The sequence below is a fragment of the Adiantum capillus-veneris genome, chromosome 21 (assembly GCF_014529385.1).
Source record: "Adiantum capillus-veneris isolate H3 chromosome 21, ASM1452938v2, whole genome shotgun sequence".
NCBI lineage: Eukaryota > Viridiplantae > Streptophyta > Polypodiopsida > Polypodiales > Pteridaceae > Adiantum > Adiantum capillus-veneris.
Window position 1 is genome coordinate 7,254,384 of NC_140951.1, and position 27,267 is coordinate 7,281,650.

Below are 27,267 nucleotides of genomic sequence, written 5' to 3' on the forward strand. Positions count from 1 at the left end.
CAATGCACACACAATTGTTGGGGTATAAAGCCCAATGTGGTCGCCTAGGTAAGTGGGCGGGCTGCCAGGTATGTACACATATTCTTTTGTAAAAACCTAATAAGAACTCACTATGCTCTGTACATTACAACAGAGCGAGTTCACCATATCTTCGTGCTCTTCTTCTCTCACTCTCTCTCACGTCGCACTTCCGCTCGTACTCCTTCAACTGGTATCAGAGCTCAGATCGAGGCTCGGGGCAGCATTTGCAGATAGCCAAAGTCACCTCCTCAGATTGGAGTGCAATTCGACAGGCGAAGACACGACCCCAAATCCTGTTCGGTGAATTTCATTATGAGGTCATCTCGGCCACTGTTCGGCTTCGACAAAGTTCTGCGCAGGCCATTTTCAACTACGTGGTCTCGGCGGGTGCAGATTCGACTCTGCAAATTTGGGGTTTCGGCCTACGACTGCAAGTGATGAGGATATCTACACTTCCAGAGTACTGATTTGTGGCTGTCTACACAACAAAGGACGGCTCACAGTTCTTGGAGACGTGTCACATACGACACAGGCGCACCTACACACAGACTATAGGCGACATCCACTAGTTCATCAGGTAGCTTGTGTTTGTTGCTTGATATTCCAGATTTCATCCTGACATTGCAAGTACTTCCACATGGGATGTATTGTCAGAGATGATGTATGTATGTTGAGGGTTTGTTGGCTGTGAGTCACGCAGCAAACAACCGCCGCAGCGGTTACAGCATACAGTGGGAAATTTGTGGATGTATGACTTTGTGGGAAGTCTATGTACTGTCAGATTTACTACAGCCTTTGTTGAGGGTCGAGTGAGGTTTTATTGAGCTGGGGGATTCTCGAATGTTGAGATCCTTTCAGTGATACAGGTCTTGCAGCGATCCCTCGAGCACCTTTAGATAGGCAGCTAGGATGTATTGACTGTGAGTTAGACAGTTGGGATTGCATCTTTGCTTTACTGCCGTTGAGGCATTGTCACAGTCTATGCTTACAGGACAGTGACAGGACAGTGAGAGACAGTACAGGTGCAGGACAGGTTTACCCGCAGCTTACAGTGTCAGAGAGACAGTGTTTTTTGAGCTGTTTTTTGGTCTGTTTTTTGAGTACACCAGAGCCATTTTACAAAGGAGACTCTGCCGAAATTTATGCAGAATCTGAAGCTTTCTTGGTTCATTTGACAGGTTGATATTGGTTCGGAGGTCAGTTTACAGGGGAAACTCTACCGAATTTTTCCCACGAAAGTAAACCACTCTGAAGCGTAGCTATGGCTGGATCACAGGACACTGCTCTTTACAATATCAAGAAGCTGGATGGAACCAATTTCCCATTGTGGAAGAAGCAGATTTGGCACGTGTTGGTACAAAAGAAGCAGATAAAACCTATAAAACTCAAGGGGATAAAACCAGAAGATATGGACGAAGATGAATGGAGCGAAATGGATGAATTGGCACTTTCTACCATTATGCTAACTTTGGCAGAAAGCGTTTACTTCAATGTAGCAGACGAGATGTCGGCTTATCAAGCATGGTTAAAGCTGAGTGATCTTTATGAGAAGCAGAGTGCAGCCTCACAGGTATACTGGCTTAAGAAGCTTGTTGACTTGAAGATGAAAGAAGGGACACCTATGTCCAATCATTTGAATGAATTCAACACAATCTATAGTCAGTTGTCAGCTCAAGGTGTCAAGTTTGATGAACCTGTTAGAGCTATGTTCCTGTTGATCACATTTCCGGAAAGTTGGGACACTTTTCGCACAGCTTTCAGTAATTCTGCACCTCCAGATGGTTTGAACATAGCAGGTGTAGAAGGAAGTCTGCTTACTGAAGAAACCAATAGAAAGACAATGGAAAAAGGCAAAGGAACAGCCTTAGTTGTCAGGGGAAGGACCAAAGAAAAGTACAAAGGTGGAAAGAGGAATCAGTCTCGCAGCAAGTCCCGCAGTGCTAAAGGCAAGAGTGACATAGAATGCTACCATTGTGGCAAGAAGGGTCACATGAAAAGAGACTGCAGAGAATGGAAAGCAGAAAAAGGCAAAGAGAAAGCTGAAGACCATGGTGAGAAGAACAAGTCCTCAGTAGAGATTCAAGAAATAAATGTGACAAACACTGTTGCAGAGGATGACAGTCTAGTGTCAGGAGACATCTACTTCTTGAAGAATACAATGGACTCAGCTCTTCTTACAGCATCTGATGGAAATGCACTGAGTGACTGGATTATAGACTCAGGGGCATCACTTCATGTGTCTCCAAACAAGGAGTGGTTTACTTCTTCTGTGACAACTAAAGATCATGTTCGGCAAGGCAATGGGCAGACATGTGAGATCTTAGGTGTTGGAGATGTTCGATTGAAGTTTCAGAATGGCTCTTCTTTCACGCTGAAGAATGTGAGACATGTTCCCGCAATTACAAAGAGCTTGATCAGCACAGGTTTACTTGATGATGCTGGCTACGTCACCACTTTTGGACAGAACATGTGGAAGATATCCAAGGGTTCTATGACAGTAGCACATGGAGTAAAGTCTGGAGGACTTTACATGATTTATGTACCAAATGTCTCTAAAAATGTAAACAATGTAACCGAGCAGCCGAACGTTTCTTTGTGGCATAGCCGGTTAGGACATATGTCCAAGAAGGGAATGGAAATCTTGTCTCGTTCTGGTTATTTGCCTGGCTTTTCATTTAATGATTTTGAATTCTGTGAACATTGTTTGTATGGTAAGCAAACACAGCAGCCACATAAGCATAGAAGTAGTAGAAGAGATACACAGTTGGCACTTGTTCATAGTGATTTGTGTGGACCTATGCCTAACCTATCTCTAGGGGGAGCTTCTTACTTTATGACATTTATAGATGATTACTCGAGGAAAGTATGGGTTTACTTTCTCAAGCACAAGGATGAAGCGTTTAGTGTTTTCAAAAAGTTTGTGACACTTGTGGAGAATCAGAGTGGCAAGAAGCTTAAATGCTTACGCACTGACAATGGTGGAGAGTATGTTTCAAAGGCCTTTCAGGACTTTTGTGAGTCAAAAGGTATAAAACGTGAACTTACTGCTCCTTACAATCCTCCTCAAAATGGTGTTGCTGAGAGGATGAATAGGACCATACAAGAGAAGGTCAGAAGTATGTTGTCGAATGCACAACTGCCAAATGGGTTTTGGGCTGAAGCTGTATCAACAGCTGTTCATCTTGTAAATAGATCTCCTAGCAAGGTTTTGCAGAAGGATTCAGTGCCAGAGATGGTATGGTCAGGCAAAATGCCCTCATACAAGCATCTCAGAGTCTTTGGCTGTGAGGCATATACTCACGTTCCAAAGGAATTTAGGAACAAACTTGAGCCAAAGAGTAGAAAGTGCATGTTTCTAGGCTATGGTAATTCTGGTGAGATGGGGTACAGACTTTGGGATCCCGAATCCATAAAGGTTATCCGCAACAATGATGTTCACTTTAATGAATCCAAATATCATTCTAAACCAGAGAGGGTTGAGGAGATTAGAAGAGTTGTCTTCCAAGAAGATGGACCTACACGTGCAAGACAAAATGTCAGGGCTCAAGAGGAGCAAGGACAGAATAGATTGGAACCATAGGTTGTGGCTGAGCCCGAGCCACCTATTTTGCCTAGATCTGGACGTATCATGCGACCTCCTGATCGGTTTGTTCCATCTATGAACGATGTGATGCTGGCTGATTGCAATGAGCCTTCATGTTACAAGGAAGCAATGCAAATGAAGGACTCTGGGAATTGGCAATTGGCCATGCAGTCAGAGATGACAGCTCTGCATAAAACCAGACATGGAAGCTAGTTAAATTACCACAGGGCAAAAAGGCTCTACCTTGTAAATGGGTTTACAGGTATAAGATCACCGCTCATGATAGTCAACCAAAGTACAAAGCAAGGCTTGTTGCCAAGGGATTTAAGCAATAACAAGGCATTGACTTTGATGAAGTCTTCTCGCCGGTGGTCAAGATGACTACATTGAGATGCTTTCTTGCATTGGTTGCCATATTAGATTTGGTGTTGCACCAAATGGATGTCAAGACAACGTTCTTGCATGGTGATCTAAATGTGGAAATTTACATGCGGCAGCCAGAAGGGTTTGTTGAGAAAGGCAAGGAAGATTTGGTATGCCAGTTGTTAAAGAGTCTTTATGGCTTAAAACAATCACCGAGGGCATGGTACCATAAGTTCCACAAGTTTATGCTTTCTCAAGGCTACAAACGTAGTGAGTTCGATCACTGTCTATATACAAAGAAGGCTAAGGATGGCAGTTGGCTGATCCTTATTTTGTATGTGGATGACATGTTGATTGCTGGCAAGCACTTGGAAGAAATTTCAGGTTTGAAGTCAAAGATGGCAAAATCGTTTGACATGAAAGACATGGGTGAGGCAAGTCATATACTTGGTATGCGCATTGAGAGAGACAGATCAAAGAAGTTGATTTGGTTATCTCAAACAGAGTATATTGACAAGGTTTTGCAACGTTTCAATATGAAGAAGGGAAAGGCATTGAGTGTTCCATTGCCACTATATGTGAAACTTAGCAAACAAGATTGTCTTGTGTCTGAGGAAGAACATGCTGAAATGGATAAGATTTCATATGCGTCTGCAGTGGGTAGTTTAATGTATGCAATGATTGCTACTCGCCCAGACATTGCATTTGCAGTGGGAGTAGTAAGTCGATATATGTCAAACCCAGGCAAGAAACATTGGGAGGCAGTGAAAGGAATATTGAGATACCTGAAAGCTACAAAGAGTATGCGTATATGCTATGGGAGTCAGGAGCTAAGTGTAAAGGGTTTTATAGACTCAGATTATGAAGGTGACTTAGACAACCGAAGGTCTACGTCAGGGTATGTCTTTACATTGGCTGGTGGAGCAGTATCATGGCGTTCTAGAGTACAAGATTGTGTTACTCAATCTACTACAGAGGGTGAATATGTTGCAGCATCAGAGGCATGCAAAGAATCAATTTGGCTTAATAGACTAGTAACAGATTTGGGAATCAAAGAAGAGATGCCCATGTTATATTGTGATAGTCAAAGTGCTATACAATTGGCTCGCAATCCAGTTTATCACTCAAAGACAAAGCATGTGGATGTGAAGTATCATTTCATCAGGGAAATGCTCGAGGATAAGCAACTTCAGCTTGTCAAAGTTCACACCACAGAAAATCCTGCTGATCTACTTACAAAAGGACTTCCCTCAAAGAGCTTTGTGCATTTTCACAAGCAGTTAGGTGTAGGGTAGTACATCACTTCTCTACATCTCTTGTATATTAGCTTGTATAGTAGCTTCTCTCACACTTAAAGTACCACATTGGACTTTAAGTGGGAGGTTGTTGGGGTATAAAGCTCAATGTGGTCACCCAGGTAAGTGGGCGGGCCGCCAGGTATGTACACATATTCTTTTGTAAAAACCTAATAAGAACTCACTATGCTTTGTACATTACAACAGAGCGAGTTCACCATATCGTCGTGCTCTTCTTCTCGCACTCTCTCTCTCACGTCGCACTTCCGCTCGTACTCCTTCAACAATCACTTCTAGCCGCCTAGAGAAGTGGAGACTGGCACAGATGTCAAAACAAATGGACTTTGCCTATCACTTAAACCACACATGAGGATCTCCCATGCCTTCTACTTAAGGAAATCAAGAAGAGAGTTTTAATGTCGCAGGAAACTATCCCAAGAGACCTTAATAAACATCTAGAGGTATTGCAAGTGGAAAGCAAGAAGTTTTATTTTTTTTGTGCCCTTACCTTTTCTTCAAGCCAAGGGATCTTTGTTGATTCCCCTTAATGAGACACTTTGGCAAACCTAGTCACCTTTGAATGCAAAGTTTCCTTTTCAACCATCTTTATGCGTGAACAAGAGACCGACGGGTTATTCACATTACATCGTGAATGCAACGATGGACGTGACTCGCCAACGCGCTCAGGGAATGTTTGCACTAGCTCTCCATGTGTGCCATACATTTGCGTTAAGCGTCCTTGGAGTTGGAGCTAGAGATCGAAAAAATTTGACAAATGCAAAATATCTAAGCATATACTAAATCTAGTGGAATATCATGCAATACCATTGGAGAGGAGGATTGGTAGGTCAGGTCTCCCTGTCATATTCTTTTACTTTCTCAAGTAAAGGAAATGACAAATACTATGCTCATCTCTCGTTTAAATCGCCCTCTTCTTCTCCTTCTCGCCTCTCGCGGCGAGACCCGGCTCGCCATCGCCGAGCTTCCTTCTGTTTGCACTTGCTCCTCTCTGCTTCTACCCAGAGGTCAGTTTCTCGTCCTGCATTTCCCTGCATTATGAATTATTTGTTATCCTGTTTTCTGCCTTTCTAGGGCGCCTGTTACGGTCTCTCAATGCGTTGGCATCGTGTTCTTGCGAAAAGCTTGCAATTTTTTGTTTGGTTGTGGGTTTTTCTTCCATGTTTCTGTCATGTTTATCTTCTGCTTACCAACTAATGTACCCTGCTACTTCCTTCGTGCCTCTTGCATGTGTATTTGTTTCCATGAAACGTGCATTTTATGCGTGCTTGGAACTTTCAGATCTACAAACTGGCTGGTGTGGTTTTTGTTTGCCTGCCGAAGTCTTTGCAGGATAAAGTGCAAGCGGCTATGGAGGCAGCTTGTAACTTCTGTTGTTCAATGCGTGTCAGTTGAGATACCACAAATGAGTGCCTTTGGGGTTTCTCATCTCAGACGCTTTGAAAGAAACAGTTTTGCTCGGCGTCTAATGTTTTTTCCCTACAAGGCAGCAATCAATTTTCTTTGAAAGTGAATTGCGTTCAGATTTTGGCTATGTTATATTGACCTAATGCAAGGAGCGAGTCTGCAGACAGTGCCAACGAATGAGACATGGAGGGTGATTGGTGTAGAATATGGGGATGGGGTGCAATTGACGTGGTGCCAAGCCCTCTGTGTTTGGTTGTCATTGTTTGCTACCTGATTTGATTTTGCATGTTAGGGTAAGGATTATTTGTGCACATATGTTCACCAGTATATGATCTGCAAGCATGCGATCTTTGATGTTAGCTCTGCTCATGTTGATATTAAGCTACATAGCGTATGATCTGGTGCACAGGCTGTGGCCTTGAAGTCTTACATGCCATAGGTCATGAGATGTCTTCCACTAGCTGTCTTTTGTATTATTGAAAGAGACATGCTCCTGTCCTCTTTTGCTTCCCTTGTTATCACTCTCTGGCTCTGTCTCTCTGTCTTTTGTGCATGTTCTTGCAGCAACAATGGTATTGTGTTACACACATCCAGGTCTCCTAGCCCTTTTTTTGTCCCTCATTTGTTGTAATTTCACCTCAGCTTGTTTTTCCTTTATTGCAGAGAGTTAGAGCAAGCATGGGTGCGGGAGGAAGGATGTCGCTGGCAAGTGAGGAGCTGGGGAATAGGGCTCCCCATGCAAGGCCCCCCTTCTCAGTTGGTCAGTTGAAGAAGGCAGTGCCTCCCCACTGCTTCAACAGGTCTCTTGTCAAGTCTTTCTCGTATCTGCTGGTAGATCTCATGGTGGCTGGGTCCTTACTGTATGCCACGAAGTTCATCACTACCCTAGGTCCTCTGGGATGGATAGCATGGATTCTCTATTGGATTGTGCAGGGATGTGTGTTGACAGGAGTGTGGGTCATTGCCCATGAGTGTGGACACCATGCCTTCAGCGATTACTCACTTGTAGATAATGTGGTTGGGCTCTTCCTGCACGCTTGGCTTCTTGTTCCTTACTTTTCGTGGAAGTACAGCCACCGACGACACCATAGCAACACAGGAAGCATGTCAAGAGATGAAGTGTTTGTGCCCAAGACGAAAGACAGGCTTGGCTTTTCGGCATATTTCTTGAATACTCCGGTTGGAAGATTGCTTTCCATAATTGTCACACTGACTATAGGGTGGCCCTTGTACCTCGCATTCAATGTTTCGGGCCGTCCTTACGACAGATTTGCTTCACATTATGACCCCAATGGGCCCATTTTCAACAGTCGGGAGAGGATGCAAGTGTTGATAAGTGATGTATCGATTGTTGCTGTTGGGATTTGTCTATTCAAGTTGGCTTCGGCCTATGGGTGGTTGTGGTTGTTGAAGGTGTATGCAGTGCCTCTACTTATTGTGAATGGTTTCCTCGTCCTTATTACATTTCTTCAGCACACACATCCCTCCCTTCCCCATTATTCAGATGCAGAGTGGGAGTGGTTGCGTGGAGCGCTGTCCACAGTGGATCGGGACTATGGAATTTTGAATCATGTATTTCACCATATTACAGACACCCATGTTGCCCATCACATTTTTTCAACAATGCCACACTATAATGCATTGGAGGCGACAAAGGCTATCAAACCAATTTTGGGCAAGTACTATCAATTTGATAGCACTCCAGTTCCTGAAGCTTTGTGGAGGGAGTTCAAAGAGTGCGTGTTTGTGGAGGCAGATTCTTCTGAGGAGGCTGGTATTTATTGGTACAAGAGCAAACTTAGCATTGAGTGAACAGATATGACTGTGTGACTGTTTATTGGAATGTAGTTACCCTTTCAACTAAGCATTCTGGCCGCCTTGGGTATATATAATTATCATTATGGAGATTTGGGCTGTCAATGTTTGTTGGAAATGAGTACTCTTTTGCCTAAGCATTTTGGTTAAATTTGATTGCCATTTTGAGAATTGGGCTGTCAATGTGTTGTGGGTTTGTTGGCAGTTATACGAACTGTTTGAATTTGAATTTAGGAAGTTGTTTTGGACTACAGTGGAAGCTGAGTCTTCTATTTATGGGGAGGCTCTATCTCCTGGAGGATGTATGTGTGTGCGTGTGTGTGTGTGTGTGTGTGAGAGAGAGAGAGAGAGAGAGAGGTAATGCACCGTTCGCTCCTCAGGTGGTTCGCTAGTGAAGCTGCCGGCTCCAAAGCTTGTGCACATATGAAGCCTTCGTTGAAGGAACGTCCTGCTTTTTTCTTGCTAATGAAGGCATTGCAGGTAGACTAATGGCTCAGCTCGCTTAATGCCACAACCTGTCAGGTTTTGCAGGCCTGCAGACCGCTGAGCCTTCTTCCCACCGCATGAACGTAGACGAACGTGGTTTTTTTGGGGGGGGGGGGGGGGGGGGGAGCGCTCCATTATGTATACGACGTTCAGCACCCGTTGCTTGCTGGATAGGGGCGTGGTGGGACCTCGTGATGTGGTGGGCGCTTTTCAATCAAACGCATGGCCGAACGGTGCTATGTGCGCACCATAAGAGAGAGAGAGAGAGTGTTCGGACTGACGTATTTGTGCCAAGAATGTATGGAGACATGTTTATGTTGTAATATATGGTGTTTTATGTTAAAGACCGGAGTTCAAGGCTGTGGCTCCCCTGGCCCCCATAAGACGTGTAAAGCGCCTTTTGGGGGCCCCTCAAAGCCCTTCAATGCTGGAAGGCCCTCAAAGCACTTCAATGCTGAATTGCCTTTTGTATGGGCTGCCAAGGAGGAGGTACTGGCTGTCAGCGGACAAGGAGAAATGGGCCCTTAGAGCTGTAGGGCCCTTAAAAGGCCGTAAGGCGGGGTTGCCCTCAGCGTTGGGATTTGCTAAGCACCCCTTATTTGCAATGGACAACCTCATTTTACGATTGCCATTCCGTATGGCAAATTTTCAAAAGGCCATTCCTAAGCCTCTTTGAGACACAAGCCACCATTCCAAAAATTTGCATGACAGAAAAATTTTCATGACAATTGTACTCTACAGTTAATTGCAAAAGATCTAACTAGCAAAAAAATTTAAAATTTGACAAGACTTGATTAGATATGGCGTCATTGGTCAAGTAATCCACATGTGACCCAAAAATTGATAACATAAAGCTAAAGGAAAGTGCTTGAACAGCCTTGGCAACACCATGTCAGTGAGCAAACCATAATCTCACAACGTGAAAGCCCAATAAAAAGATACATCATTTTCACATCATGTTGTCTTTACATCTCCACTCCTCCTATTCTTCATGCCCTTCCAAACCTCAAAGCATTCATCCCATAAGACATTTTTTGGATTCGTTACCTTGGGAGTATTCATGCCAACAGACATCGCCAAATTAAGCGTATCAAGCAACAATTGATTACGAAACTTGCTCTTGATCTTGTTCATCTTTGAAAGTCCCCGTTCGCATGCTACACTTCAAAGAGGAAGCACTAACAAAGCTCTCCAAAGCTTCATAGTCCAAGGAAAAGAATGCTCCCATTCTACATGATTACATGTAGCCAACCAAGCTGTATACATATCCTTGCCTTTAAAGCAGTTTCGCATTCTGGTAATAAAAGATAGGCGTTCTCCTTTGCACTCTTGGCTATTGAACTTTGACCTTCCCCAAAGTGTTTGCATAAAACTTCCAGCCATTGTTGTGATATTACATTTACCTTTGCCAAGACACTGTCATAATCTTTGGGTGAGAAGTACTTTGAAGCTTGAAAAATGTCAAAGTCCGATTTGAAGCGATCCCACAAAGATTGAATTATGCTTCTCACATAGCTTTGACACAAATACATCATGTAAATCATTGCACTATCATATGTTTCTTGCGGATTTGCTACATCTCCTTCATACATGGGACCTAAGTGTAAGTAATGAGAGTGTACTACATCCTTCTCATCCTTGTACATCATTACCCCCATTTGTGCATGTATTGTTTTTATGAAGCTTTCGGTGTGTCTTGTTCCACTTGCAAAATTAGGACCCAAGAACAACAAACGAAAGGTCTCCATAACGGACGTAATATGGTCTCCAATGCTACATATGTCAACATGAGCCTCTTGAAACTTGCAATTCAAGATATTCAACTCTCCAAGTACATCGGCAAAAAAGTGAAGAAGAAATTGCACCTTGTAATTAGTGAGTGATGCATATAAAGAGGCATCTGCACTCCTCATTACATTCAAGTACGCAGGCATCAGTCGCATAACCTTAATCAAGACCTCACCCTTTGAGAGCCATCTTACATCATGCATCTTTTGGGGTCTCAATTTTCCCCTTCTACCAATTCCAAAAGCTTTCACCACATCCGCAAGAAAAGCATGTCTCTTGGCAGACCTCGAAGTCCATTCATAAAGCTTTGTTGCAATTTTGTCAGTGTACTTGAACTCTTTATGCTTACTAAAAGCATCATTGGATGCAAGAGCTTCTCTATGAGCTATGCAATGAAAGCTTACAAGATGGGGAACCACTCGTTTAAGCCTTGTCACTACCCCTACATGTGAACCTGTCATGACAGTTGCACCATCTGTTGCAATGCCAACCATCTTGGCTATAGCTACATTTTGGCTCTTAAAAAACTCAATCAAAACATCATAAAGAGCTTCTGCAGTAGCATCCCGAGGCTCCAAAAGCTTCACAAACTTTGTACATACGGCCCCATTGCCAGCATCTTCAATGTATGTGACATAGAGAATCATATATTGCTTGACACTAATGTCCGTACTCTCATCCACTTGAATGGAGAAATATGGACTACTCTTTACATCCTGCATCAGTCTCTCAAAGTATACATGCTGAATCGCCTTGCCAAACTGTTTGCCTGCATCTTTCCCAGTGTAAGATGAATACTCATTGGCAAGTGGCATATTTGGAGTTCTCATAAATCTTTGAAAACTGCATAAATTAGGATACTCCTCAAGAGGCAAGAACCTTTTCATTACATACCAGCTTGTTTGCATGCATGACAAAATGCGTTTCTTTTCGCTATCTGTCATAACAGCGACATGCTTTTCAATGGGTAAAGTGCTTCTTCGCTCATGCTCTAACCACAAAAGCTTTGCATCATGATGCTCATCAGAGTCTTCATGCACTTGAAGAGCAGGTTTTGCAATGAGTGAGCCCCTTCCGGCTTTGCATAAACATTTTTCCTATGAGCGAACGTACACCACTTACACTTGGCTCGTTCATTACCATCTTTGTTGATGATACAATAAGCCCATGGATGAACTATTTTCCAGCTCTCTAGAAACACTCGACGGTGTTTCTTATTTTTTGCTTCCTCCTTTTGAAGTGCCTCCTCTCCGGTCTCCTTAGGCAAAGCGTGCAAACCAATAGACTCATAAAGAGTCCTTTGCTTTTTGCTTTTCTTAGGACGCCCTAGAGCAGCCATAACTTGACTCTAGCTGCTAAGGATAACAAAGTAAAACATACTAAGTATAGCTCAGTTTGCAAATCGAGGAGACAAAACAATTTGAAAGCAAAATAAATACTTTAACAATACCATTCAAAAGACTCCTTGAAACACAATACCGAAGAAAAAAGATAAATATTGCTCCTGCGGTCGCCGGTTGACCTCACGATGACAAAGTCTTTTCTTTTAAATCTTTTGCCCCAATCTCGTCGTCAAACGATGCACGATACACCACGCGTGACGCAAGCGGGAAGTCCCTTCTTTTCAAGTTTCTGTAGATTGTTCTGAGGAAACAGTTTTGGTCACATTTCAATGTTCATTATTCATAGGCTATAGCTTTAAAAAACTGAAAATAAACGATGTAACGTCATTGGGCAGTGGGCACTTGCCATGTGACTGCGTTGAGTTCTGCAAACGAATCGATGATGGAGAATCTGGACATGGCGCAAGCGGCAAGAGCCTGAGGGCGCAAGTGTCATAGGGAGCAAGATGGCGCAACTGCGTTCTACATACCACTCACCACAGTGCTTCTAATACGCAGCATAAGGGTGCGCACTGGGGCGGCAACAAGTGGGGCGAACTCAGGAGCAAGAAGCGTGCAGCTGTGAAGTTTGCATTGTCACGCAAGCTGCTCCCCGAGTTCTGAGTTTTTGAACCAGGCATTGAGGCAACTGCGCAGTACCCAGGCGTTTCTTTCGAACCACTAACCAGGCACAGGCAGTGTAGCGGCCCTAAAGGCTATTATCTTCAAATTTTAATTTGTGCAATGTGTGTAAAACTTGTAGTTGTAAGCAGGTTTCAAATTGAAGTCCGGACTCTGGAGTCCGTAGCCTTGGCAGTGTGGCACTTGCCCCTAATTTGATTTTCCCTCTACTTTCCAAATTCCAAGTTTAGTCCCCATTTTGGGCCTAGGCCCATTGAGCTTTAGCCTTTAGCCTTGGCCCTTGACTCTTTTACGACGAGCATTGGAGCAGTGTCACACTAGTGACTCGTGAGTCGTGAGCTTTAGCCTTAAAATTTGAAGTCTGTAGTCACTAGTGTCTTTTATACATATTTAAACATATATATAAATATATTTATCAAAATTTGTTTTGGACAAGTGTTTTTTGTGGATGCCATTCCGTAGACAATATACTCAAAATCCTCCCAATCCACGTGGATGGGCGATTTTCCATTCCACCGTGCTGTGGACATCTTGGTTCCTTCTTTGCCGTTCCTATGACAATTTGAAAGCCTTTGGCATGGTGGATGGCCGTCAAATACTAACGCTGATTGCCCTTAGCTAGTAGTATCAAGGTCTAAAAAGTCACATTTTCTGCCTCGCATATCTGATAACCAGTTGGACAAATAGGTGGGGGATAGGATATGTTTGAGATACTTGATGATATAACATAGAAGGATCTCTCGCCTTATAACATTTAATGCAAGCTTTGTGTTGTATGCTCCACATGTGTCCAGCGGGATGCAGCTCGCCATATGTGCAACGACGCGTCAGCACAGGTGGATAAGACACGAGCTTTGTGGAGTGGGTTTTTTTCCCCCATTGTCCTGGGGCCCATAAGTATGATTATGCTCTTAGATATAAGTTGGGCTAACATCTTGGGGCCCGGGGGACCAGCCCTGGGTCAATGGGATGGCGATAGAGCATGGGGGAGGGGCGCAATAGGTAAACTGTGGCAGCAGCCTGTTGGGCGAAACTTGGGGCCACGGGAGGATGGAGGAGCCAATAGGTGACGAGCAATTTAAACCTGCCGTGTGGGAATGTACTCCATAGCGAGACAGCTTGGGTGGACGGCTGTGAAGGACGGAGCAAATCTTCAAACACGGCTTTCACCAAAATCCACGTCAATCTCAAAAAAGCAGTGGGATTGCAATTTAAATTTGCAAATCAACAGTTGGAGAAAACGTAGGGCTTAGGATTACTTCAAGTTTAAGGAACCTGCAGCCTTTATTTTACTAAGAGCAGATTCGCACAGGCCCTACCCTTGCCATGCATCATCAATTTTTGCGTTTACCCAATAAAAGCGGCAACCTTGTTACCTTTGTATACGTAGACAATTCGGTCGTAGTAGGAGGCGGGGGTAGAACATGCAAATTCCAACTCTGCCGATTTTAGCAAAGTTTATCAAGGAAGGCAAAGTTGGCTTGCATCAACAGGCGGGGGTTATGTTTATGCGTCCTAAAAGTGAAATGAGAAAAATAACTCAGTGGTGAGTTATTATATTAACAAAAACAAGAAATTACAGATTTTGGTCATGCTTGTGCCAAGCCATGACGTCTCCCAACACCCAAAGATACATAGGTTGACAGGAGAGCCACCCCGCATAACTGAGAAAGACCCCAGGGAGAAACTTAGCTGCTAACCACACAAATAAAAAAGACACCAATTGCCTTAATCCACTCATCAAAGTTGGTTTGATTCCCATAGGGGACCATCGTTTCCCTAATTTCTTGTATAATCTCCGTGAACCTAGTTGTTTTCAAGGTGTTCTTGAAGACGTGACAATTCCTAGCCTTCCAATTCTGTTTGAAGTAACAGAATTTGACAATTTTCCTGCTGATAAGAAGTACTAGATCGTTCTTGAAGAAACCTATTTTCCAGGTCTTTTTGGACCTATTTGCAAATTTGCCACAGATTGTTGGACACTCTTTGAACAAGTGAGAAAGGTCCTCACTAGCCTTTCTACATTGCGAGCATCTATCAGAACCAATCCCTCTGGCACGGACCTTTACTCCAGTAGGTAGGGCTCCCCACATAACCTTCCAAAGAAGGACCTTCATCGCAAGCGGCCAATGTGGGCGCCAGATGTTCTTCATGATTGCCACCCACCTCGATTCCGGCCATTGCTTGCGGGGAAAACCTTCCCTTTTGATACTATCTCCCCGGACTCTAGTATTTTAACACCATTTCTTTCATTCTATGATCTTTCTAACACGTCACCCGACTCTAATAAGACTATACCAAGGCATGGGCTTCAAATAAACAAGGTGCTCTTAGAGAGATCAGTTAGGCATGCTAAAACTAGCCAATCTATAAATAAGACACCACCCAAGATCAACATACGTCAGATGACTAAAATTATTTAGTGCTGGATCTCTCTTTTTTTGGTTGCAATACTCACAATTGTGAGCGGGGGTGTCATATGAACTCAACAAAGAAGGTGCAATGAACCTCATGATTGCCATACTCACAATTGTGAGTGGAGGTGTTTTATGAACTCAACAAAAAAGGTACAATGAACCTCATGCACTACATGTACCTTGAGGGGACATGTAACGGAATACGGCTAATAACATGGATTGTAGCGGAATTAAAGTAATAATAGTGAGCATTTCCTCAAGAGGATTCTTAATGAACATAAGGAGAGTACTTGATTGAAGGTAGCAAAATAAACATTATACCTAGTTAGCTTGACATGAACAATACTTGCAAAAGAGAGGGAGAGAATTAGAGAAATTGACAACAATTGAAGACCGGATTTACTTGGAGCCGGTCCCCCATCTAAAAGGCTTTTGTATTATAGATTCTCTCTTGAAGAGAGACTTGGTATAATACATGCCTTGTATTCCTTGAGACCTTGTTGATGCCATGAAGATGGTAAGCTTCATGCACCAATATTATGTCCGTAACTAACTTGCAAAAACATTAACTTGTCCCCGGCTTCAATCCCAAGACCTCAAACGCCTTCAAAGGTGGAGAGAGCTAGCAGGGAGTGAGGAAGATGAAGAGAAGAAGATGCATCTCTACGAGAAAGAAGTAGTCTCTTCGTATATAATCACTCTTAGAGCATAGCTTTGCATAGTGATAATGAAGATGGAGAAATTGATAAGCATTGCTTTGAGCATAACTCTTGGTTGGATTTGTATTCCATAGCCAAGGCGTTTTGGTGTAGGCTCTCCACTTCTCAAGCTTGGAGAATGAGATGACTTGTGTGCACAACACACAATGGGAGAGTGCGTGTGTGGCTTGTGGAGTATATGAGAGAGAGAGAGAGAGAATTCAATTTTGCTACTTTACTCTTGCTACAAGCCTATTGGCTCAAGATTTGGGCTAGCCAAAGAATGACTCTAGTCATAACAAGCAAGGGGTATAGCATTTGGAGAAGTGTCCTCCTTTCCCCCTTTGAGAGAAAGATCTTAATTTATATAATTGTAGCATTTGGGCAAGTGTCCTCCTTTCCCCCTCTAAGAGAAAGATCTTAATTATTTAATTGTAGCATTTGAACAAATGTTCTATTTTTACCCTTTAAGATAAAGATCTTAATTATTTAATTGAATCTAAATTCTCATTGGACCTTCCTATAGGTCATCCAATAGGATTCAAACACATTATGAGGGCAATATTGCTAGGGGTTTGACATGTGGCCTTAATGCCTCTTGCCTTGAGTGTGTATGTGTGAGTGTTCTCTCTCATGTCCCTACCTTTAGGGCTCATCTTTGACTTGAACACCTCAAGTACCTTAGTCATTAAGCATGAGAAGCACCTCGAGCGCCTTAGTCATTAAGCACGACAAACACCTCAAGCACAAGCCTAGTTTGCCTAAGGTCTAAAGTACCTAAAGGTCCTAGATTTAATGACTTTTAACACTAACCTTTGGAGGTCTTTAATGAAGCTAACCCTAAGATCTTTTAAGCTCCATTATTTGCTCATTGCTCTTTGGTAGACCATCTCCTTTTTGGACCCTCTCAATGAGATGTAGCTTTCTCTCCCTTTGGTCCCGTGCTGAGAGAAGTCTAAAGACACATATCTATATTCTAACTCTTGTTCCCATTCATTTTCCCACATTAAATGATCAAATCAATATGAGAAAATCATTTGGGATATGTAGATATTAGATTTTATGACACAACAATTCCAAAAAGGGTCTGAGTAGCTCATAACCAAGAGACCCTGATTTTTTCTTATCCAAAGATCAACCTCTTAGTGGGTGCCACTTGAGCTGCCAGTGCAACTTAGCACATGTTTTCATTCTTTGGCATGCTCAGTAGGCCCTACTCTTGAATCTATTAAATATATAAGTTTAGTGCTTTCACGTACTATCATCGAATTGAGCTACCAAAAAGTTTCTCTTGAAGACCCAAAGGTTTCAAAATTGTTTGGTTTTGAAATTTTCTCCCTCCGAGGACTAGATCATTCCTAAAGAAGAGAATCCTCCATGTCCTTTGCATCCATTTGCAGATTTTGGTGGCAAGATCCCATGAGAAAGGGTACTCTTTAAACAGATGCAAGGGATACTCTAAATTTGCTTTGCACCCAAAGCAGGTGTTAATGGCAATTCCTCCACAACAAGAATCTTATCCTTCGTTGAGATAACCCCCCACAACACCTTCCAAGTGAATATCTTCGTCTAGCTTGACCATTTTGCCTCCCAAATATTATTAACACTCTCAAGTCTCCACACACTTCTCTTCTTACCAATTCACCCTCAAGAATCTGATGAGTTGAGTGAACCAATCTGTTTTATAAATTAACTTGTTATAAGTTTCCATTTATGTGACATGTATTAGAAAGTGCAAAACTTCTGTCCTTGGGCCAATGACAAGCTAAAAAGTTCATAGGTAAAGCTGTTTTCTTGACTTTTTCTCTCAAAAACTTCAAAGCTAAAGGTGTTTGCTTTACTTTTTCTCTTCTTTCTAGTGAGCAAGGGACTCTCTATAGGTGTCTTTCTTTTGAAGTGACTTTTCCCTAGATGATTCTTAGGTGTGTTTATAACCCCTTATTCAATAAAGCAGACTCGTCGCTCTTGATTTGAAGCTTGTAAATTTGTAATGAGCTAGGCTATTGTGTGTGTGTGTCTACCCCTTAGTGACAAACTCGTCAACCAACTAACATTGGTCAACCTATGACAACGACAGATTAATGCATAACGCAGATGAGAGAACACGTCGAGTTAGAAGAGCTAATTATTGCTTGATTAAGTAGTGGTTGAGGGAGAAGTGGAGGATAATGGGAGGGATTCAGGTAGCTAATGATATGCATGCCTCTAGAGTCTAAGGAAAAGTGAGGTCCTTGGTGGGCAACTTGTGTTAAGTCACAATATAGCCTGATAAAAACGTGGGGGGTTACACAATGTGCATGCGGGTGAGGTGGTCAGTCCATGTGACACAAAATTCGTTGCACGAAGTCGTGGGTTTAAATACGGGTCGTTAGGGGTTGGTGGAGTTCCCATACCGCCTCGATTTTTGCACTGGCCAGGTTTAGTGCGTCTCGAGATTTCACCCTTCACTTCCCGGGCCATTGATCCCTTCAGTCTCCCTTACGAAATGCACGGTGTCACTTAGTGTCGAGGAATGAAGACCCCGTCGTGGGATTCATGGAGGAGAACTCTTGGCACAAAAGCAAAGACACGTGGCACTATCCGATTTGAGAAAAGTAAACTCGGACAAGCATAAGTAAATGTAAACTATCCACATTTCAACGAAATGCACGTGCGCACTTAGTTAAGGCATTTGGCTGCCACAACACCCGTTTGGGTTCGAATATGAGGGGGGAACCCATCGCCAATTTTTTGTTTGCCATCAGATCTCCTCAAGATTCATGTCGTTCGTCGTCCACCATCGATCCCATGACACGATCTTCATTCAAAACCTCGTGCCATTTAGTCGTGAGGGTGCGGGGGCAAATTTGCAACTAGGATGGGGATGATTCATGAACTTTGAAGTCAGGGATAGTGAGTGAATGAGAGAGCGTTTAACTTTTGGAAAGCACGTGAAAAGTAGTATTGCAAAAATAGTACAATCACATGGACTGAAAATGGCATGGCGAAATACGTCGATGGAGGAGTTGACTTACATCTTGCATACTTCAAAAGACAACGTCAACAATTTAGATAGCTTAACGTTTGTAAATTGACCATAAGTGATTTGAAGCTTTAGACGAGGGGTTGGAACTTGGCACGTGATAATTGTGGAGTTCTTGAAAGAATTTTGAGAGGATCTTAAGGCTCGATCACGCGCATGACTAACAAAGCGCTACTTGAAGGAGACCTAGATGCAAGTGAAAAAGGAACCTCATTAAACCTATTCCTAAGCAAATATGCTGCTCTCAATTGAAGCATTGGAGACTAATCACTATGATATTAGTGGTTTTTAAGATTATTTTCAAAATTGGTCGCCTTCAAACTTTCTCCCCTCCTAGACAAAGCCATTACTCCCCATTAACAAAAAATTATTAAAGGAAGGGCGATCTATGACAACATTCTAGCAGCAATGGTCAATATCGAATACACATCATCCACCAAGCAAGAGTGTATCCTTCTCTAGCTTGACCTGGACAAAGCCTATGATCGGATCACATGGTCTTTTATGGAAGATGTCATGAATTCATTGAGCTTTGGTCTGCGAATATGTCTGTTGGCACTGAAATCGGTTCGTAGACTCGCTAAAGGGCGGTAAACTTTGGCTTTCACCCGATCTTTACATCGTTAACTTTATGAAATTCACAGCTTGATAGATAGAGTGCTTCCAAGCAGACATTGACACCGTGTTGGCCCCAAAGGTTGGCGTCTCTTTCGGTATTTCTTTATTCTTATTGCACTTGAGAAAAACCTGTAAACTTTTACAAGCTAGTCCCACTTTTATTGGGCTGAAATTTCCCTACTCTCCCCAATTTCGACAGTATGACCACATTAGAAGTCTTCACGGACAAATCCCAAGTAAACAGCGATTTTCCACACATTTTAGAGCACTTTACAAAATCTGGCGAGAAATTACAGCACACTGAACTCTTTTTTTTTTTTTTGCCTCCAATTTGCATCAAAACACTTGTTCCATGATTCCCTAGCTTCCTCGAAGCTCCTAGATATGTAGGCATCAAAACTGGCCAAAACCCTAAACCTGCAAAAAATTATACATGCCATCACTTTTGTGGGTAGCCCTCAAGCTCTCGCACGTGTAGGGTCACTTGCCCTTTGATTTAGACGAGATTCCTCGCAGTAAGTCTCTCTAAATTGTCATGTATAAGCACCCAAGGCTTTCTTGGCATTACCTTGCAATATATGTGCCAAACCCTAAACCTGCCAAAAAAACACAACATGCTATTATTTTTTGATTCGCATCAGTTTGAGCGGAGCAAACACGTCTATGTGTGTCTCAGAAGCTCCCGCACGCAATGAGACAGTTCTCGTGTGCGTTGGACGAGTTTTCACGTGAGAAAACTCTCCATTTTTGCAATTCTTCACGATGGAATTTTGTGTACTTGTGGGGGATTAGCAATTAGCTAATCCGATTCCTGTACAAGACTCTTGCCAAAATGCACATAAAACCCCTAGAACTGTACATGGTCATTTGAGAAGCCCAACTAGTGGGGCATTACCATATGTGCAAAGGGGAAAAAGAGATGAGCGAGACCAAATCAACACGCACTACATGAGACAAGGTAGAAGGCAAGCTTTTCATTAAAGATGTGATTACATGTACCCACTACTCACACACAAAGCGTGTAGCACACTTAAGATAAAAATCAGCCTTCAGCCTCAATTTTGGGTGCCCCCTGTTAGGAAATAAGACGTAGCTAAATAGATAATTGAGTAGATTAATTAATGGAGAGAGACATATTTACATACACGAGATTAGAGAGAGAGAGAGAGAGAGAGAGAGAGAGAGAGAGAGAGAGAGTACACACGATATACGTGGTTCACCCAATGTGGGCTACGTCCACGGGAAAGCAGCCACTCAATGGCTTTAGTACTTCAAAACAAGAAGTAGTTTACAAAGGGATTATACCCTTAATGGAGCTCCCGCCTTGCTTCACTCTCACCACCTCACACTCACCTTGTTGCATCAACTTCACACTATGAAATGTGTGTAGAAATGGCCTCCTTTTATAGGCCAAAAGGGCTGCCTTCTCTTATGAGAGACAGCCATGTGTAGCCGCCTTTGTGTGAATAAGTCCAAATCGGACCCTCCAATCCGCCCATGTGTGGCAGCCCTTGAGAAGAGAAGTCCGCTTTTGAATTCGGCCACCGGCCACCGGCCATTGACTTCCTACCACCGGCCACCGGCCAACTGACCGGTTGTTTTCCGACCACTTTCCGGCCACCGTACGGCCATAATATTCCGGCAAAAAAAAAAGAGTCTCGGGGGCCTCCGCCCCCGAGGCCTTTAAAGTTGCCCCTGATTCTTGTTCGTGAAAATTTTGGTTTTCGGTGAGTGATTTTCCTTCACGCACGATGGCTTCTCCTCATAATGGGGGCCTTACAAATGTGCGCTTTTACCACATAAAATTACAAGGGTAAATCAGGCTCCATACTTAACACCCCCTCCTTGAGACAGAGCCTTTTGGAAGTGAGAGTTGACTCGCAGGTTGCTCTCCTATTGCCATGTGTCCAGTTTACTCCTTTTGGTTTAATTCATAGTACCCTCCAACTTCTAAAGTCTTGCTAAGGGGCCTAAATGAATTTAACTGAGCCTCGCCACTTCTTTACTAGACAAATTCCAGTGCCAATCAGCCCAACCATCTTGTGGCTACCTAGTCTTGACTCATGCGGGTGAAACTCTCGGCCAACGATCGTTTTATACTAGCCATGCAATGTCCGAGCATTTGTGATTTCAACAAGAGAGTCCCAAATTTAAATAAAAATCAAAAGAAAGAAACCAACAAATATATATAGTGGTTGTCACAGTCTCGTGACAGGTACCCCTGGCATTGGAATTCATTCTGAGCTGTTTTTTAACAATAGAATTGTGGGCACTTTTGTAATTAAAAGGTCAATCAAGTAGGGATTCCCCCTAGCTCTGCTGGTGTTCGCCATTGGCTCTCATCCTCTTGTTACAATTCTTGAAGCCGGGATTGTGAGAGGGGAGATTCAAGGACTGTCCTTACCTAATAATGACCAAATCCTAGCGAAGCTCCTGTATGTAGCCTTCATTGGCTTGATCCTCAAGATATCCTAACAGGAAAGAATTCTTGTAACCAGTAAAACAATTCTTGTGGAAAAAGAACACCAAAGACTCATTTCCCTGGTAGTGGGCCAAATGGGAGGCAATTGTTAGGCCAATGGAGCAAGGAGATATTGGGATACTTAACCCTGTTATTTATGAAGAAGCCCAATGTGAAAAATTTGTGGTATCGATTGCAAAAAGAAAGACCAGGCATGGACGACAAAGGTTATGATGGACAATGCTAAGCTTGTCTCCCAAGGGGATAGTGGAGAGAGAGAGAAGTTTATGACAAATTACTAGCCCCTAGATTCTCCAGCTTGAGACTAGGTTTTCTAATAGGTGAGTTGGGCCGCAAGAATACCAAAGCAACGGAGGCTTTTGAGTGGGAAAAGTTAACCATATATTTCCAAAACTCCATAACACACCGGTTCTCTTGGTTCTCCAAAGCAAGAGATGCATTGAACTCATTTTGGAGAGAAATAGCAAGACCGGTGAATAACAAAGGTCTTCACGATTGACCCATTTTTGGGATGACACCATAAGAGCTGCAAAGAAGCAAACCAAGTAGCTACCCACTTTCACCTTAATGGCATTGAAAGTCTAGTGGTGAACAGGACTGTTGAAGGGCTAGAAAAGTGCTTCATTTCTATTTTTGAGTCGAACCTCGAGTGGAGAGCCTGGTGATGGCCCAAGTGTAGGCGTTTATGTAGCCCACAATCCAAGAGTAAATATACCACACTATAATGTTCAAGAACGATTGGTTCTCCCCCCTTAGCAAATAGTGGGGTTTGCAATGGCAAAAAACAAGATGGGTGACAATAGTAAAAAACATATGGAATGTCATAAAATCTAATATCTAACAAACCCAAATGATTTCTCATATTAAAATGATCATTTAATGTGGGAGAATAAACGAGAACAAGGGTTAGAATATAGACATGTGCTTACAGATCTATCTCAACACGGGGCCAATAGTAAAGGGGTCCAAATAAAAGATGGTCTATCCAAGAGCAAGGCTAGCTAATGGAACTTGAAAGACCTTAGGGTTAGCTTTATTAAAGACCTCCAAAGGTTAGTGTTAAAAGTCCTTAGAGCTAGGACCTTAGGCAAGCTGGGTTGATCTTGAGGTGGGAACCCGACCCAAGCTTGAGGTTCTTTTTGTGCTTGGTGACTAAGGTGCTTGAGGTGCTTTTCGTGCTTGATGAGTAAGGTGCTTGAGGTGCTTATCATGCTTGATGACTAAGGTGCTTGAGGTACTTGTCGTGCTTGTTGACTACGGTGCTTGAGGTGCTTCTCATGCTTGATGAGTAAGGTGCTTGAGAAGCTTCCCATGCATGGGGGGTAAGGTGCTTGACGGGCTTGAGTCAAAAAGAGACCCTACAAAGGAGGGGAAAGCCCAAAAGTTAGGGGAATCTTTGACTCAACCTCCCACTCACCCAAAGGGAAACCCCTTTTTCAAGGGGCACATGGACACATGTCAAACTCTCCCTATGCTTAGCCACATGGTGTGCTTGAATCCTATTGTCTGGGCTAAAGAGGGGTCCAATGAGCTTCTAGTTCAATTCAACAGATATCTAGATATTTTCAAGCTCTCTCTCTCTCTCTCTCTCTCTCTCTCTCTCAAAGGGGTAAGGAAAACACTTGTCCAAAGACTACCCATGTTGCTTGAAATGCATTGTGCATGTGATTGGCTAGGCTTAGAGGGGTCCAATGAGCTTCAAGCTTAAGCTACAAGGAGGGGTCTACCAAAGAAAGCAAGGGGTGTGCTTGGGGGTATACACCCCCTCACACACTCATTTTTCACACATTCTCACTTGATGAAAGTGCAAGAACTCCATCTCCTTCTCCAAGCTTGTTGAGAAGTTGAGAGTCTATACTAACACTCTTGGCTATGGAATGCAAATCCAACCAAGAGCCATGATACAATGCTTAAGATTGCCATCTTCTCTATCTTCATTAATATGCTATCATGCTATGCTAAGCAAGAAGAGTGATGATAAGTGAGGAACTATTTCTTTCTCCTATGAATGTTTCTTCTTCCTCTTCCCTATCCTCATTCCCCGCTAGCTCTCTCCACCTTTGAAGGTGTTTGAGGCTTTGGGATTGAGGCCGGGGATGGTTAATGCTTTTTACAAAGTCTATGTTATGCTCGTGATGCATGAAGCTTTCCATCTTCATTGCATCACCTAGGTCACAAGGAACACAAAGATTGTATTGTACCAAGTCTCGCTTGATGGGAGAATCTATAATACAAAAACCTATTGGAGAGGGAACTTGCTCCACATAAATCCAGTCCTCAACTATTGTCAAGTTCTCTAAACTCTCTCTCTTGCAAAAGTATTGTTCATGCCAAGTTAATTAAGTACTATGGTTATGTTGCTACCGCTAATTAAGTTCACCCTCTATGTTCTCAAAGTAGTCTCGCAAAAATTCTCTCTCTAATTCTCTTAATTTTGCTATTCTCAAAGTACATAGGCCATTTCCATTACATTGGTATCAGAGCCATTAGTTTCTCTTTTCTTGCTTAGGAAGAGAGGTCCTTAAGTTGTCCATGAAAGGTTGGGCTTGCTCATTGCAATAGGGTAAGTGGGACAGGGGATCTATTATCTTGGTTGAGAAGAACTTAGTTCGAGGTACACCGTTGGGAACTATAGTCTTAATAATGGAGCCTCTTTGGGCTTGCCTTGGGCTTAGTCATTATTGAGCTACAAGCATGCTCAACAAGAACCATAATCAATTAAGCAATGTTAGACCCTCTCCACTAGTCTTTGCAATCAACAATGTCTAAACCACGGGTGTGGCTGCTTGAGAACTGATTTTCAAAGGTAAAGAAGAGTAGCGACTAAGGTTTTTGAGAGTACCAAAGCACAAAGTAATTTTGTACATAAATAAAATTAGCATGGCTGACAATAAGCAAGAGAGTAGAATGAAAATTGATAGCTTTGAGTTTTCACATGAAGGTGCTAATGATGATGCCCCCATGTTTGTTAATTACCTTGTTACTAGGTTGCAGTAAGCTGTGGGTAACCCAGCTTTGTAAGCCGAAAAACTTCGTGCTTATAGGATTTCCCTTCCTCTCCAAGAGGAGAGAGAGCTTAGGAGGCCTCTTGATGAGAACCCCAAAATAAGACTCTTTTCCATAAAAGAGGAGGAATCTAAAGAACGAGAAAGAAGCGAATTCCTAAGTTTCTTTGAAGATGTGACTCCACGAAGACGGCGGTCTAGACGATCGCCAACTCCTGCCAAGAGGAAACGGTTAACCCACAGTCCTTCTCCTGATCACTCCAAAAGGGAAGAGAGGACATCACAAATCTTACCCTAATGCCGAAGGTCCCAAAAGATCAAGAAGTTCAAACAGGGAGGAAAGAGTTCCCTAAAAGGAGAATCTACTTCACCTACAGGGAAAACAACATGTATATAGATGCTAGTTGAGTCTAGTCGTACTATACTACTTGTGAATCCTCCTGCTTTTGATAAATCAATGAAAAGCTCAGTGTTCACGTACATGATTTTTGTTAAAGAGTCCTTAAAAGGTGCTAATGTTTCATCAAATTTAAATGGTAGGAATCTGTTGGAATTAGGGTTGCAGAGAAACACACACAGCTTGGAGAAGACGAAGGGAGCTCAAGGCACACAATAGAGAGTGTGTTACTTAGTGTGCAATGGAAAGATAGATAGCCCTAGAGTGATGGGCGTATATACAATGCACGGGGGAAAAAACCTCCTAAAGAGGGAAAAAATGCCCGGCGGTCCTAGTGTGTTCACACACATCACTACCACATGTATATGGTAACAAATCCCCCCTGAAGTGATGCGGTGAATGAGAGCTGGCACATGAGTAAAGGGAAGTGCCATGCCCTGAGGACAGGATCAGTCCACAAAGGGGAGTAAGCCCAAAGCTTTGCGGAAAGCTTCAAGCTTCTCACGAGACAATGCCTTTGTGAAAAGATCTGCAAGGTTGTCCTGTGTTGGCACATAAGCCAAGCTGATCTCTCCTGCTGAGAGCCTCTCCCTGACATAGTGGTAATGCACCTCAATGTGCTTTGTGCGAGCATGAAAAACTGAGTTCCTCGCAACTGCCAATGCGCTCTGACTGTCAGTGTAGATAGTGTTGGCAGTGTCCTGTCCAACACCCAAGTCAGCCATAAGGCGTCTGAGCCATACACACTCAACCGTAGCTGTGAAGACTGCCCTGTACTCAGCCTCACAACTCGAAGTGGCCACAGTAGGTTGCTTCTTGCTCAACCATGATATACATGAACTGCCAAGCATGAAACAAAAACCACTTGTGGACACTCGCGTGTCAAAACAACCAGCCCAATCTGAGTCCGAAAAAGCACGTAAGTCTGGCGGCAATGATCCCCCCTTGGGATAAAACAAGCCAAGATGTAAAGTGCCACTAAGGTAGCGGAAAATCCTCTTGACAGCTTGCCAATGCTTAGACCCTGGGCTATGCATAAATCTGCTGACCTGCGAGACTGCAAACTGAATATCTGGCCTCGTGTTGCATACATAAATGAGGCAGCCAACAGCAGTTTGGTAAAGAGTGACATCAGCAGGATCCCCAGCATCATGTAGACTCAACTTCAAACCTGTTTCCATGGGAGTGGCAATAGGTTTGCAATCCTCAAGTCCAAATTTACATAGCAATGTCTCTATGTAACTTTTCTGACACAAGGCAATACCACCATCACACTGCTTAAACTGTATACCCAAGTAATGATGCAACAGCCCCAAATCTTTCATCTTGAAAGTAGCATTCAAATCAGCCTTAAATTCAGCAATATGTCTCTCATTTGGTCCAGTGATCAGCAAATCATCAACATAAAGAACCACAATGAGAAATACATCATCCTCACGCTTTACATACAATGTGCTTTCTGTTGGACTGTTACGAAAGCCTCGTTTAACCAAATGAGTGTCAGCTTTCTCATACCAAGCACGAGGAGATTGCTTCAACCCATACAAAGCCTTCTTACATTTGCACACTTTGTCCTCTTGTCCTTTTATGACAAAACCGCGAGGCTGCGTTACATAAACTTCCTCAAATATGTCACCATTCAAGAAAGCAGTAACAATGTCTGATTGATGTACATCCCAACCAAAATGAGTTGCCAATGCACATAGAAAACGCACAGTAGTCATACGACAAGTGGGAGCAAAAGTCTCTTCATAATCTATGCCTTTTTGTTGTGCATAACCCTTTGCAACAAGTCGAGCCTTATGGCGATCGATCTCACCATCCGGCT

The 27,267-nt window shown here is 43.0% G+C and overlaps 2 protein-coding genes across 2 annotated transcripts; one reads left to right on the forward strand and one right to left on the reverse strand.

The window, feature by feature from the left end:
• Positions 1–6,148: 6,148 nt before the first annotated feature.
• On the forward strand, positions 6,149–8,673 carry FAD2 (fatty acid desaturase 2). The gene is made up of 2 exons (XM_086493123.1): positions 6,149–6,287; positions 7,351–8,673. Exon 2 carries the CDS (start codon positions 7,366–7,368, stop codon positions 8,497–8,499), a length of 1,134 nt encoding a protein of 377 aa, XP_086349249.1. The 5' UTR covers positions 6,149–6,287; positions 7,351–7,365; the 3' UTR covers positions 8,500–8,673.
• Positions 8,674–10,217: 1,544 nt separating this feature from the next.
• LOC147430503 (uncharacterized) lies at positions 10,218–12,094 on the reverse strand. Its single transcript, XM_086493550.1, has one exon. The coding sequence runs from the start codon at positions 11,718–11,720 to the stop codon at positions 10,218–10,220; it is 1,503 nt and encodes a 500-aa protein (XP_086349676.1). The 5' UTR covers positions 11,721–12,094.
• Between the last annotated feature and the right edge of the window lie 15,173 nt (positions 12,095–27,267).

Bases quoted from the DNA above. Each gene is read 5' to 3' on its own strand.
- FAD2 (XM_086493123.1), top strand. From the start codon at position 7,366: ATGGGTGCGGGAGGAAGGATGTCGCTGGCAAGTGAGGAGCTGGGGAAT.
- LOC147430503 (XM_086493550.1), bottom strand. From the start codon at position 11,720: ATGACAGATAGCGAAAAGAAACGCATTTTGTCATGCATGCAAACAAGC.